The 15,485-nt window shown below is 37.7% G+C and overlaps 1 protein-coding gene across 3 annotated transcripts in view; it reads left to right on the forward strand.

Moving 5' to 3' along the window:
* anxa11a (annexin A11a) overlaps window positions 1–15,485 on the forward strand; it is a 36,675-nt gene that overhangs the window by 4,777 nt on the left and 16,413 nt on the right. For 2 of the 3 annotated variants that reach the window (XM_051651322.1, XM_051651321.1), the window contains exons 2-10: window positions 3,755–3,982; window positions 7,418–7,515; window positions 11,194–11,532; window positions 11,637–11,724; window positions 12,315–12,409; window positions 12,678–12,791; window positions 13,261–13,351; window positions 13,499–13,578; window positions 13,764–13,820. In XM_051651322.1, coding sequence (XP_051507282.1) covers window positions 3,763–3,982; window positions 7,418–7,515; window positions 11,194–11,532; window positions 11,637–11,724; window positions 12,315–12,409; window positions 12,678–12,791; window positions 13,261–13,351; window positions 13,499–13,578; window positions 13,764–13,820 — 1,182 coding nt within the window. In that variant the 5' untranslated portion in view covers window positions 3,755–3,762. The remainder of the gene's footprint in view (window positions 1–3,754; window positions 3,983–7,417; window positions 7,516–11,193; window positions 11,533–11,636; window positions 11,725–12,314; window positions 12,410–12,677; window positions 12,792–13,260; window positions 13,352–13,498; window positions 13,579–13,763; window positions 13,821–15,485) is intronic. The other variant, XM_051651323.1, reaches the window with a different exon arrangement.

A 15,485-nucleotide genomic window follows, 5' to 3' on the forward strand; every position in this document is an offset into this window, starting at 1 on the left:
TGATTTATCAAAAGCTTTCTATAAATTAGTTAACCGTTGGAAACCGTGTTATTTACCATATAAAGCACAAAATTATTTAATGTTTTAAATAGATACCACTTCCATTTTTAGATGTACAGCTGTGGGTAATTGAGAGTTAATCAAGCAACCCATGCAGGTGCAGACATACAGAGTTCCCACGGTCATGAAAAGTTGGAAATTTCAGTGAATTTTAAAATAGTAATTTCCAGGGCTAGAAATGTCATGGTAATGCTTTACAATAAGGTTGTGTTTGATTACATTAGTTAACTACATTTTGTTAACATTAACTATCAATAAACAGTACTTTTACAGCACTTATTTATCTTGGATAATGTTCATTTCAACATAAGCTAATACATTTTTAAAATCAAATGTTCAGTATCAGAATCGGAATCATCTTTATTGCAAAGTATGCTTACACATACAAGGAATTTGTCTTGGTGACAGGAGCTTCCAGTGCACAGACAATACAACAACAAGACAGAGATAATAATAAAAAAATAGAATATAATAAAAAGTGAAGTATATATAGAAATACACAAAAGGACTATATAATATATATACTGTATATATTCTGATATTGAACTTTTGGTTTTAAAAATGTATTAGCTTATGTTGAAATGAACATTATCCAAGATAAATAAGTGCTGTAAAGTACTGTTTATTGATAGTTAATGTTAACAAAATGTAGTTCACTAATGTAATCAAACAAAACCTTATTGTAAAGCATTACCATGACTTTTAATATATATATATATATATATATATATATATACACATACAGTACTGTGCAAAAGTCTTAGGCACATAAGATGTTTCACAGAAACATTTGTCTTAAGATGGTTATTTATATTTTCAGCTTTAGTGTGTCAAAAGGAAATATAAATGTTAGACTCCCAAACATTACTTTTGCTAATAGAATAGAATAGAAGAACAGGGAGCCCTGCAGCAGATGGCATGGTCCCCACAGAGCCCCCCACTGAATTTTGAGTCAGTCTGGGATTACAAGAAGAGACAGAAGAAATAGATAGAAGAACTGTGGCAAATTCTCCAAGAAGCTTGGAACATCCTATCTGCCAAGAAAACCAAGAAAAACTCTGTCCAGGTGTACCTAGGAGAATTGGTGCTGTTTTGAAGGCAAAGGTGGTCACACCAAATATTGATGTAACTTTTTTTTTATGTTTACTGGACTTTGTATGATGTTAATTGATAAATGAAAACTATTTATTTCATTATTTTTGAAGACATCCTCACTATGCAACATTTTTCCCAAGTGCCTAAAACTTTTGCACAGTACTGTTTTTGTGTGTGTGTGTGTGTGTGTGTGTGTGTGTGTGTGTGTATATATATATATATATATATATATATATATATATATATATATATATATATATATATATATATATATATATATACTGTGTATTGCACATTAATTATTGCTCAGTGGGGCAGTTTTAACTTCATGAGATGGATAGCCTGAGGGAAAAAACTGTTCCTGTGCCTGACAGTTCTGGCGCTCAGAGCTGTGTAGCACCTGCCAGAAGGCAACAGTTCAAAAAGGTAGTGGGCAGGGTGAGTGGGGTCCAGAGTGATTTTTCCAGCCTTTTTCCTCACTCTGGCAGTGTACAGTTCTTGAAGGGAGGGCAAGGGGCAACCAATAATCCTCTCAGAAATCTGAACTGTCCTTTGTAGTCTTCTGATATCCCCTTTCGTAGCTGCACCAAACCAGACAGTTACTTAAGTGCGGAGGACAGACTCAGTGACCGCTGAGTAGAACTGTATCAGCAGTGCCTGTGGCAGGTTGAACTTCCTCAACTGGCGAAGGAAGTACAACCTCTGCTGGGCCTTTTTCACAATGGAGTCAATGTGGGTCTCCCACTTCAGGTCCTGTGAGATGGTAGTGCCCAGGAACCTGAATGACTCCACTGCTGCAACAGTGCTGTTTAGAATGGTGAGGGGGGTCAGTGTTGTGGTGTTTCTCCTAAAGTCCACAATCATCTCCACTGTTTTGAGCATGTTCAGTTCCAGGTTGTTTTGACTACACCAGTGAGCCAGCCATTCAACCTCCCTTCTGTATACAGACTCATCATCATCTTGGATGAGGCCAATGACAGTAGTGTCGTCTGCAAACTTCAGGAGCTTGACAGAGGGGTCCTTGGTGGTGGAGTAATTTGTATACAGGCAGAAGAGAAGTGGGGAGAGCACACATCCCTGGGGGGCACCAGTGATGATTGTACATGTGCTGGAAGTAAATTTCCCCTGTCTCACTAGCTGCTGTCCACTGACAGATAGATGTGGGAACAGAGAGTTGGTGTAAATTAGTCTGGAGAATAGCTGGGATGATGGTGTTGAAAGCCGAACTGAAATCCACAAAAAGGATCCTTGCATATGTCCCTGGTCTATCCAGATGTTGCGGGATATGATGCAATCCCATGTTGTCTGCATCATCCAAAGACCTGTTTGCTCGAAAAGGAAATTGAAGGGGATCTAGAAAGGGTCCAGTGATGTCCTTCAGGTGGGCCAACACCAGTCTCTCAAATTATTTCATGACCAAAGACGTCAGAACGACGGGTCTGTAGTCATTAAGTCCTGCGATTTTGGGTTTCTTTGGGATAGGAATGATGATTGAGCATTTGAAGCAGCATGGGACTTCACACTGCTCCAGTGATCTATTGAAGATCAGTGTGAAGATAGGAGCCAGCTGGTTAGCACAGGATTTTAGACAAGCGGGTGAAACACCATCTGGGCCCTGTGATTACCTTGTCTTTTGTTTTCGGAAGACACGGCACACCTCTTCTTCACAGATCTTAAGTGTAGGTTGAGTTGCAGGAGGTGTTGATGTTTGTGTGAAGTGAAGTGAAGGTCAGAGCGGATGTGGGGTGTGAGATTGGGCCTTTCAAATCTACAGTAGAACACATTCAGGTCGTCAGTCATTTGTTGGTCCACTACAGTGTTGGGGGTAGGTAATTTAGTTAGTAATTTATTTCAGGCCATTCCACAATGATGCAGGGTCATTAGCTGAAAACTTGTTTTTCAGCTTATCAGAATAGCTTCTTTTAGCCACTCTGATTTCCTTATTTAGTGTGTTCCTGGCCTGATTGTACAAGACTTTATCCCCACTTCTGTATGGCATTATGAACTAGCAACTAACAATGAACATTGTATCTTCATAAATTAACATGAACGTATTATGAATGAATAATGAATGCTGCAAAAATTCATTGTTCATGTTCATTGTTAGTTCATGAAAACTAATGCATTTACTAATGTTAACAAATTGTAACATTACAATTTAATTAGCACCTAATTGTAAAATGTTACCAAAGTCATGGGAATTTCTACAGTGAATGTATGTTTTTTCTAGTTATGGTATGCTCTTAAATATTACAACGGTTAGATAATGTTCTTGTTTAGGGTAAAAAGTCCTTGCAAGCCAAAGTAATGTATGTTTTGTGAGCGAAGCTTTCCATTTGAGTTGGTTCTTTTCACTGACTTCTCAAATCTTTCTGAATGATTTGTCAGTGAAACGGTCTGAATTAGAATGATCTAGTAATTACATGGATTGGAAAGGTCATGGAAAAGTCATGGAAATGTATTAGTCAAAGTGTTGGAACCCTTCACTGTAACAAATAGAAGCTCTTTTCTGTTTTAGATTTATGATCTGTAATCCAGACATGTGAAGGTTCGGTTAATACATAAATATTTTTGGTGATGCATTCTGTTGTCTTTTCAGACACAACTATGAGCTATCCAGGTTATCCTCCCCAGCCCAGCTATCCCCCTCAGGCCGGTGGATACCCACCTCAACCAGGGATGTATCCTCCTGCAGCAGGGGGTTACCCCCCTCAACCTGGGATGTACCCCCCGCAGGCGGGTGGATACCCTCCCCAACCTGGTGCTTACCCGCCACAGCCAGGTGCCTATCCTAGTCAACCAGGGGCTTATCCTACTGTACCCACAGGTGAGTCATTTTAAAACCAGCGAGCTTTGTTATCTAGGTAGATTATTTCCATGGTTCTGTTCCTAAAACCTACTGAGCTACCTTGCTGTCTACAAAGGCAGTGACCTTCTAAAGACCCTAGTACACTTACGGAGAATTTCTTCTTCGTTCAGTGGTTAAAAGAAGTTTGAAACAGCTGAGCAAAGACATACTGTTTGCGAACATTTAGACACCGACCACACTGCTGGGGGGAGCATTTAGAGGAGCATTTAAATATGAGGACTCTCAAGACAACATGTAAAACATCAACTAAAATGACATAAAACGTGTTATCAATGACTTTAAGACTTTATGCCTCACACGAGATCAGTAAAGCTGTGAAAAGAAACTGTTTTAACCACTCGATTATGATTTATAGTATTATATACAGTGTATATAGTGTGTGTGTACAGTGGCGGTTCTAGCTTATATGGCGCCCTGTGCGAAACCAGCTTCAACACGCCCCCAAAGTTGTTGACCAGGGGAAGGGGGGTCTGTGTGGGTGCCTCATGCTGGCCCCCCCGCAAGATGCCTCCCTGGCCAACTGCACATGTCGCCCATGCCTAAATCCGCTACTGTGTGTCTGTGTGTGTGTGTATATATATGTATATATATATATATATATATATATATATATATATATATATATATATATATATATATATTAGATAATGTGTAAATTGTCTTGTTTACATTCTGAATTCGTTGAGCTAATGTGCTAACACGATATATGCAGCCATAATTTGCGCCAATTACACTCTATTGTAGTAATTTATGAAGACTCTGATACTACTGCAAAGATGGGTATATAAAAGAGTATTAATAGTAGAATACAGACAAAAGAATGATGATAGTCATATCTTGCTATGGGCAGTATGAAGGTGTTTAGCACCGGTAAGAAGTTTCTCTAAAAGTTCGCCTTGGCAAAATGTTACAAACCACCGAAACAAACTAAAAACACCTATTTGGACAGATTTTTTTTTTTTTTTAATTACGTCACAACCGTTCGTTATTCAATTTTATTCTAAGTGTGCAATGGTACCTTATTTGGGACTGATTTGGAATGCTCTACATAGACAGCAACTCTGTGCTTCATACAACTAGTGGTCCTCATGTGAAGCACACAGGTGACTTGACAGTTGATCTCAGTATTTTGAGAGTTTTGTGTAAGGATGTTGCTAAGCTAATGATGCAGTACTGTAATAAGCATAAAAATACACATTACACACAAATATTGGGTAAAACAGTCCATTTTTAGAGACTGCTGTCTTTGAAGGCAGCTCACTAGGGTTAGGAACAGAGCCCATATGTGTGCACATACATTATAGGGTTAGGAACAGAGCCCATATGTGTGCACATACATTATCTTCTGTAGGGTAGTTTGCATTTGGAATGTTTGTTTATGATGATTTTATGGACACTTTATTCAGGCACATAAAGTAAGTGTCACTTTTTATTACTGACACTCAATGAACAATGAACAGTGTGAATAGCCATAAATGCTGAATTGTGGAATTTTCAGGTGGAGTCACCAGAAAAATGTCAGTGACTGAATGTGTAGTAAGTTAAGTTATAAACTCTAGCTATTTTCTGGCATTGTCTTGCGCTGACAGACAGTTGTTTGTGTCATTCTTTTAGGGGCTGTTCTGTTGAGAGGCCCAGTGTTCTGTTTATTACGTTTAACAACGTTTAGCACAATAATGTTTCATAACATGTCCTGTTGGGAGGCAGCATGCGAATTGTTGTCTAGTGTGTCACACATTTTCCATCTGGTTGATTTATCTATTTTGTCATACCAAAATGTTTTGCTTTGTGTACCAGTATACACACTTTTTTTTTCCTTCTGTATTTTGTTTTCAAGTATTATTTTGTTCATCACAGTTCAGAATCAAACTCTCAGTATGTAGCATGTAATTATGATCCAGTTGCAATTGTAATCCAGTTCAACTGCACTTTTGATACCTGAATTAGATTCAGTGGAATACAATTACATCATATTTGTTTTGAATATACAGTAAAATGGTGGTTGATATTTAACATCAAGATTTTATCTTAAAATGTATATATTTGAAAGAAAGCATTTATCTTTGGTGCTGTGACTGGTCACAATTCCCTAGTTCATTTTAAATGGTCCTCCAGAGTGACATTAATTTTTAGAGTCCAGATATTTCATTTAGTCTATAATTAATGAGGCTATAGAAACGGCACACATAATTATAATTAAATAATAAAATGCTGTTTAAAATAGCTTTAAATGGCATAAAGCTTGTCATACCACAAGAAATGTCAACTTCCTGAAAGTAGTTCATGTCAACTATCCAAATGTAGCTGTAATAGGTAAAAATAGAGATAAAGGAAACCTCTAGCTGAAGGATCCAGTGAATAATTATGAACAATGTTAGTGCAATGTCACTTGGCACTTGTTATTACCATAACAAAAACCTGCTGCTCTGGATTCAGTGGAAAGTGAATTTGAGGGTGTTTTTCGTTTTTCATATCAAAACGGTTTCAATGCTGAAAAGGATTTTATTAATGAATGTGATTGTTTGTTAAAATTGTTACAAGCCAGTGCAGGGTCCTCAGGGTAGAGCACAGAACAAAAAAAAAAGTATATGTAATGTGGGTTTCCCCCATATACTGTATTTAAAGTCAACAGTATATGGCAACCCATATTATTTTAGCAATCTGATACTCTGAGTGAAACAGGATATTCAGAGAGGGAAAAAAATTAAGAGAATTTATTCATCAGGAATTGGCTGGATCATAAAAAGTGGACATTATGTACAAGAATGAAGCTAGGGGGTTGGAGGGCTTGGTGACAACAACCAAAAAGCGAAGTTGTTTCAGAGGCAGAGCTAGTTATTACATTTTGATGAAAGAGTACAAAGAAAAAAGTACTGTAAACAGATGAGTTGTGCATATTACGATCAGGAACGTGTGTGTTAAAAAAGTAAATGGAGTCAGTTTTAATTTCATGTTGACTTAAAAGGATAGTTCACCCAAAACTTAAAATTCTGTCATCATTTACTCACCCACGTGTGATTTGAGTGTCATTATTCCATGGAACACAAAAGGAGATATCAGGCAAAATGTTAGCCTCAGCCACCAATCACTTTCATTGTGTAATATATATATATATATATATATATATGTAAAAATACAATAAAAGTGAATTGAGGCTAACATTATGCCTGACATCTCCATTGGTGTTCCACAGAAGAAAGAATATCAAATGGGTCTGGAAAAATATGAGGATGAGTAAATGATGACAGGATTTTTGTTTTTGGGTGAACAATCCCCTTAATTGCCAACTGCGCTTAATACATTGGTTTTTAATAATTGTGTGTTCAACCATGATTTAGCTTTTTATTTATTTATTTATTTATTTATTATTATTTTTACTTGATCTATTCGCAGGCAGCTGGGGTGGTGCTCCTGGTGCTTCAGGAATGCCTGGTATTGGTTTGGATAATATGCCGAATCCTGGATTCAATGCAGGCAATCTCCCAGGAATGGTAAGTTTTCAAATGAAATCATAATGTAATGTATAATCAGAAGTGACAGTGGAACAGCTGTCTCCATTCTCATCAGATGCAGGTCATTTTATTTCATGATCAGTCAGCCTGTGCTAAAACCACATAAAATCTTTCCTTGATCAGCTTTTTAACAAAATTGTGCTCTTGTGACCTTGACATTGATATCTTGTAATTGATCTGTCATCAGAATGTGCTTTGACCAACAAATTTGACCCTGCTCAATGTACTGATGCAAAGTATGCTTTAAAATTTTCTCTGTAATCGAATTTAAAGATCAGAGGAAATGTGAACAAGTGTAGATCCATTGGGGAACTATTGCAGCAGGGTCAGTATTTCACTTAGAAATCTTATCTAAATTTTACAGTTACAATTTTGTGCTCTGCAACAAAGCACATGCATTGTGCTTGACTACCTAAAGATGTTAAGTAAATACTGAGACAAAACCTCAAAGTGCCAGTAGGAACACAGGGCTAATATAGTAGTGGTACACATGTAAATGGAAAATCCCATAAAATCTACACAGTTAAACAAAGGTTAATATTTTAAGAGCGCTAGCGCTAAGTGCAGGGCTATGTGATAAATCATTAGTGCAGTGTCAATGGGGTGGCCATGAAGTTTACGTATTTTTGTGAAAGCAAAGCACTAAGTCTATTCGCAAGTAGGTTTGGCAAAATCGTGTGCGCTAATGGACTGGGTCAAGTTTTCTCTGGTTATTGCACTGTCTGCGTCCGATTTTATAGTCCATTCCCTCAAGCACCAGCGATATAAACCAAGACAGCACATTCATAAGAAGTTGGTAGTGAATATGGACCGTATGCAATGAATTAGAAGCATAGAAAAATGAACTTGTGTTCTTTTGTGCATTACCTGCATCCTTGTTGAAAGTCAGGCATATTTTATACGCATGGAAAACATGGTTCTCGTCAGGATTTGGATGGAGGCGCCATTAAATTATAGAGAATATAAGTATTATTCATCATTTTCATCTACTGATAGTGATTGTATTGCCCTTCCAGGTGAGGCTGTGGACCGAGGGATCGATTTTGTTTAGTTTTTTTTCTACCAGTCGATTTTGCTTTAAAATTAATTCATTCATTGAAAGATGAAAAACGTAAACCAAAAATATGTCTAAATTTAAATTACATTTCAAAATAAACAAAAATGTAATTAAAATAACGAAATAGTCATATAATCACCAAACCAAATCCAGACATTTTACCATCTCCAACTTCTTCCACTGGTCCCTTTTGCAGTGGCTTAAAAATCACTCTACTACAACAGGTGGAAAAATATTAATACAAATTTGGTCATAAATACTTACAAGTGCAAGTGTAAACATAATAATAAAAATAATTGAAAAATAAACCATAAAACTCGACAGTTTAAAGTTTAACACAAATCTCATACATTTTTGTTTCATAAAACGGCATCAGTAGTGATTATCAGGGACATCATTTGATGTTCCACTATATTTGAAGAGTTTGGACATTAACTTTATTGCCACCTACTGGTGGAATTTCCAAACTGCAAATGCAGGAAATTATTTTAGACTCTGCACTGAGAATAGAGGTGCTTTTCAAACGTCTTAGCGCAATGACCTTTCTCAGAAAAATAGCAATACATAGTGTACAATTATATACATGTACTGTTTACAATTTACAGTTATATACATACACTATATTGCCAAAAGTATTCGCTCACCCATCCAAATAATTGAATTCAGGTGTTCCAATCACTTCCATGGCCACAGGTGTATAAAATGAAGCGCCTAGGCATGCAGACTGCTTCTACAAACATTTGTGAAAGAATGGGCCGCTCTCAGGAGCTCAGTGAATTCCAGCGTGGTACTGTGATAGGATGCCACCTGTGCAACAGGTCCAGTCGTGAAATTTCCTCGCTACTAAATATTCCACAGTCAACTGTCAGTGGTATTATAACAAAGTGGAAGCGATTGGGAATGACAGCAACTCAGCCACGAAGTGGTAGGCCACGTAAAATGACAGAGCGGGGTCAGCGGATGCTGAGGTGCATAGTGCGCAGAGGTCGCCAACTTTCCTCAGAGTCAATCGCTACAGACCTCCAAAGTTCATGTGGCCTTCAGATTAGCTCAAGAACAGTGCATAGAGAGCTTCATGGAATGGGTTTCCATGGCCGAGCAGCTGCATCCAAGCAATACATCACCAAGTGCAATGCAAAGCGTCGGATGTAGTGGTGTAAAGCACGCCGCCACTGGACTCTAGAGCAGTGGAGACGCGTTCTCTGGAGTGACGAATCACGCTTCTCCATCTGGCAATCTGATGGACGAGTCTGGGTTTGGCGGTTGCCAGGAGAACGGTACTTGTCTGACTGCATTGTGCCAACTGTGAAGTTTGGTGGAGGAGGGATTATGGTATGGGGTTGTTTTTCAGGAGCTGGGCTTGGCCCCTTAGTTCCAGTGAAAGGAACTCTGAATGCTTCAGCATACCAAGAGATTTTGGACAATTCCATGCTCCCAACTTTGTGGGAACAGTTTGGGGATGGCCCCTTCCTGTTCCAACATGACTGCGCACCAGTGCACAAAGCAAGGTCCATAAAGACATGGATGAGCGAGTTTGGTGTGGAAGAACTTGACTGGCCTGCACAGAGTCCTGACCTCAACCCAATAGAGCACCTTTGGGATGAATTTGAGCAAAGACTGTGAGCCAGGCCTTCTCGTCCAACATCAGTGTCTGACCTCACAAATGCGCTTCTGGAAGAATGGTCAAAAATTCCCATAAACGCACTCCTAAACCTTGTGGAAAGCCTTCCCAGAAGAGTTGAAGCTGTTATAGCTGCAAAGGGTGGGCCGACGTCATATTAAACCCTATGGATTAAGAATGGGATGTCACTTAAGTTCATATGCGTCTAAAGGCAGGTGAGCGAATACTTTTGGCAATATAGTGTATTTACAATTTACATACAATACACCCACAGATTGCGCAAACACTCCCTCCCACGGCCACTTGCGCTTTTGCACTTAGAATTAGCGCTCTCACTAAAATTGGATAAGATGTTGCGCATAGTCGTTGCACTTAGAGTGCTCATGAAAATAGAGCCCTGAGTGTTTTAGAAGAGATTTAACACATTGCTCTCGCATTTTGTAAATCTTTTAAGTTCAGTAGGTGAGTAGATCCATTTAGCTTATGCTCTTTAGATATCAGTATCAGCAATGGCCATTGAAAAACCCATCGGTCAACCATGACTATTGATGGAAATATTTTTGTAAAATGACATTTTAGCTGTTAAATGAATTTTCTTTAGACTAAAAATTTGGTTTCATTACTCTTTTAATTTGACATTTTTAGGATTAGCAAAGAGAACCTTTGTCACTATAACTGTTACAGTGAGTGAACGCTACAAATAGTGTCTCTGTGACAGCAGCGTGCCAGATGGTGGGAGTAGCTTAAGTCAACAGAAACATATGAGTGCAAACAAACCTCTCAATGAATGCACACTTGTTCTCTGTCCTTCTTATCTCCCTTTCCTGGCCTTCAATTTCTCGTTCTCCCTCAATGTTGTCATTTCAAGGCTTTATATATTCAGTTGCCTGTAGCATCATCTCTACTGTCCCTGTTGTAATTACCATGCTTTGCTTTCGCTTTGTTCCTTTTTTATCGCCCTCAAATTTTCCAATCACAGGCAAATCAGTTCGCCGCCTCTAGTGGATTTACCCCAAATCCATCCATGTTCTCTCAAGCCCCTACTGGTTATCCTGCCCCCCAGCCTGGGGGCCCACCTGCCCCCTCCCCTAACCAGCCCTATGGCCTGTACCCTCAGCCAGGAGGAGGTATGCCCCAAGGTCCGGGAATGGGCTACCCTGGAGGGCCAGCCCCAGGTCAGCAGATGCCAGGCTACCCAAATGCTCCATCACCCAATCCGTCCATGCCTAGCTATCCCAAAGCACCCTCACCCAACCCGACCATGCCTGCATATGGAGGAGTCTACGGAGGAGGAGCACCTGCAGTTCCAGCTATCAATGTAAATGAACTTTTTTTGTGTGTTGTACTCTGGGATGTTTTTTTTTATTTTTTTTTTTTTACTTATATGTGTCTTAACTGTTCTGTTGTTGCTTTAATTTGTAGCGTGGATTCAGAGGGACGATCCAAGACTTTCCTGGTGCTGACCCGCTTAAAGATGCTGAGGTCCTTAGGAAAGCCATGAAAGGCTTTGGTTGGTTTTTCATGTTGTTATTCATGTTAAAGGGATAGTTCACCCTAAAATGGAAATTCTGTCATTATTTATTCACCCTAATGTCGTCCCAAACCCATTTGACTTTCTCTCCTCCGCAAAACATTTAAGGATTTATTTTAAAGAATGTTGCAATCGCTGTTGTCAAGCTGAAGCTGAAGTGAGTCACTATTAACTGTCACTGTAAGGAAATTGCTGATAGCGGCATTCTTTAAAATATCTCTTTTTGTGTTCCATAGAAGTCATATTGTCTTGGAACCACATAAAGGTGATTAAATAATGACAGATGTTTTATTTTTGGGTGAACTATTGCTTAAATTGTTTGCTTTTTCAATTTCTTCGAATGCAGAGTCATTCATTAACCCTGGGGCTAAAAGGTATTTTTGTTCGTATTTCATTTGACGTATCTTTGATTAATCTCAATAAGTTTGACCCCATTCATGATACAGGTCACTGCTGTTCATATACTGAGAAGTCTTGAAACCTAACATGTAACACAATATGAGCTTTCCCAACAAATAAGTCATTTGTTGATGTTATAAGCTTTAATTTACATTCACATGTTTCAACAGGCACTGATGAACAAGCCATCATTAATTTGCTGGGAAGTCGCTCCAATAAGCAGCGTGTACCACTCTTGGTATCATACAAGACTGCCTATGGAAAGGTAATGGAAAGCATTGTAGCTTTTTAGTTAGATTCCACCCTAAGATTGAGAGCTTTGTTTTAGGGCTCAAGGGCAGTAACGCTAACCCTGTGTGGGATTCACACAGCACCCCATATTCTTAAATGTGAAATGTGTCATTTCTGAGCCACTAGCGCCACCAAACATAATTGTAGGATTTGCCTTCATAGTTAGGAACAGAGGGTGTGCACTTGAAAAAATTTAAGACAAGCACTGTACAGATCATTCTCATGCAACTCCATATTCACAGGACTTGGTTAAGGACTTGAAGTCTGAGCTTTCAGGGAACTTTGAGAAACTTGTGCTGGCCATGTTGAAGACCCCAGCTCAGTATGATGCATATGAGCTCAAAGAGGCAATCAAGGTTTGTCAACGCTCTTTGTTAACATAATTCAAAATAGAATGAAAGAATATTCAACCATACATCGTGCAACTTATCATTCTCACATGGAAAACTGATACAATATGTAACATCAGAGAGAGCATACTGTTAAAAAAGAAAAAGTAATATAAATACTAATAATGAAAGAGTGCATGAAAGCAACTTTTTAAAGCTTAATGATGCATACAGTGTTAGTTTTTGTATGTAAAAACAGCATACCCTGAGCCTAAAAAGGAATGGACACCACAAAATGTTTCTTTTACTTACCATAAAGGACAAAAATGCACCATAAAAGTAGTCTATATTACTTGTGTGATATATTCCAAGTCTTCTGAAGCCATACGATAGCGTTTTACTGAAAATCTTTATAATTCTGTTCATGGTGTCAGTGACATCAAACCTGGTGTGTTGCATCAACATGCAATTTTTTAATCTGATTGTGAACTTACAGGGAGCGGGAACAGATGAGGCCTGTCTAATTGAAATCTTGTCCTCTCGCTCTAATGCAGAGATCCAAGAAATCAATAAAATCTTCAAAGCTGGTGTGTACTCAACTCATATCGCTTAATTCCTTCCCTTAGCAATTACCCTGTTGATTACTCTCCAATCAGACATCTGTGCACGTCATGTGAGTTTTAATTCAAAGTGCAGTCAGTTGTGATCAACAATGCCCTGTATTCCTCTTTTAGAGAATAAGAAATCACTGGAGGATGCTATCAGTGGAGACACATCTGGGCACTTCCGTAGACTGCTGGTCTCTCTCGCTCAGGTACTCAGACATTGTGTTTTGTTTGATTCATGGATTTAATTATGAAATTTGTTTTTGTGTGTGTGTGTGTGTGTGTGTGTGTGTGTGTGTGTGTGAGTGTGACAAAAATTGTATTTTGTAATTATAACACTAATGTCACAAATGTGAAAGTCACCCCACTATTTCTTTCTGTTATCATATCAAAGGGTAATCGTGATGAGAGGGAAAATGTGGACGTATCATTAGCCAAACAGGATGCTCAGGTAATTACTGATTTTTTTTTTTTTAATAGGAGAGAATGGGGCTAGTTGTCACTCAAGGCTAATTGTAACAAGGGCTTTATCTTAGTTTTAAGTTAACAGTCCAATGACACAAACATGTGTTTTCTCTAGCAGTGGTTTTGTTTGTTGGTTTTCTAACACTTCTCAACACTTTTACGTAAGAATATCTTTTCTCCAAACTACAATTTCTATATCGTTGGATCTTTGCTATTGTTGTTGAATAAACAAGTATACACAATTAAGCCACTTTAGCAACTATTTAATGAAGGTTTAAGTTTTAACTATGTTCTAAAGGGACTTTCTCATAAATATCAGGTCAGGGCAAGTTGTAAAATTTTTATTGGGGCAATAAAATGTTATTACATTTATTTATTACAATATTTCTTGACCAAAACAATGATTTGATATTTTTTTTATCTGCTTCTTTTTTATTTGAATAATTTGTTATTTGTTTTAATGTTCAAATTTTGCTGAAAAATCTACCTGTATAATAGGTCACTGTGACAACTTTTTGGGTGTGTTTTCACAAAAGGTGTGTTCAATGAACTGTCTTTTTTTCTCCCTCGGTAGTAGGTATATTCCTTTACAGAATTTAAAGGGATAGTTCACCCAAAAATGAAAATTCTCTCATCATTTGCTCACCCTCATGATATCCCAGATGTGTATGACTTTATTTCTTCTGTAGAACACAAACAACGATTTTTAAAAGAATATCTCAGCTCTGTTGGTCCATACAATGCAAGTGAATGGTGTTCAGAACTTTGAATCTCCAAAAATCACAAAGGCAGCATAAAAGAAATCCATAAGTGGTTAAATCCATGTCTTCTAAAGCGATATAATAGGTGTGGGTGAGAAACAGATCAATATTTAAATCCTATTTTATTATAAATCTCCACTTTCACATTCTTCTTTTGTTTTTGGCAATTAGCTTTCTTTGTGCATATCGCCATCTACTGGGCAGGGAGGAGAATTTATAGTAAATAGGACTCGATCTGATCTGTTTCTCACCCACATCTATCATATAACTTCAGAAGACGTGGATTAAACCACTGGAGTCTTTGGATGGATTACTTTTATGCTGACTTATGTGATTTTTGGAGCTTCAAAGTTCTGGCCTCCATTCACTTGCATTGTATGGAGCTACAGACCTGAGATATTCTTCTAAAAATCTCCATTTGTGTTCTGCAGAAGAAAGTCATACACATCTGGGATGGCATGAGGGTGAGTAAATGATAAGAACAGTATCATTTTTGGGATAGATAAAATGAACAAAATGCCATTATTGATTGAGTACTTAAAAAACTGTTCAAAACAATGTCCTTACCTTACCCTGACTAACTACAGTAAGCCTACAAAAATTATTTGTATTAAGTAATGTGCATATTATATTACATACATGTAACAATCTATCTATTATAACTTTACTGCTAAAGCAATTATTAATTAAACATATTATAGTAATTGTTATATTTCATTTTATTTTCATGTTTAATAAAGTATATTTCATCCCCATCATTATTGAATCCTTATTTTATGTTTTTAGTTTTACTTGCATTATCAACTGAGGCTGTACAATAAAATCTAAATTAATAAAGTCTTCCATTAAACTCATATCAGCCATATCACAAGTTTTACCTCTTAAATTGA

This window comes from Myxocyprinus asiaticus, chromosome 23 (genome assembly GCF_019703515.2).
Source record: "Myxocyprinus asiaticus isolate MX2 ecotype Aquarium Trade chromosome 23, UBuf_Myxa_2, whole genome shotgun sequence".
NCBI lineage: Eukaryota > Metazoa > Chordata > Actinopteri > Cypriniformes > Catostomidae > Myxocyprinus > Myxocyprinus asiaticus.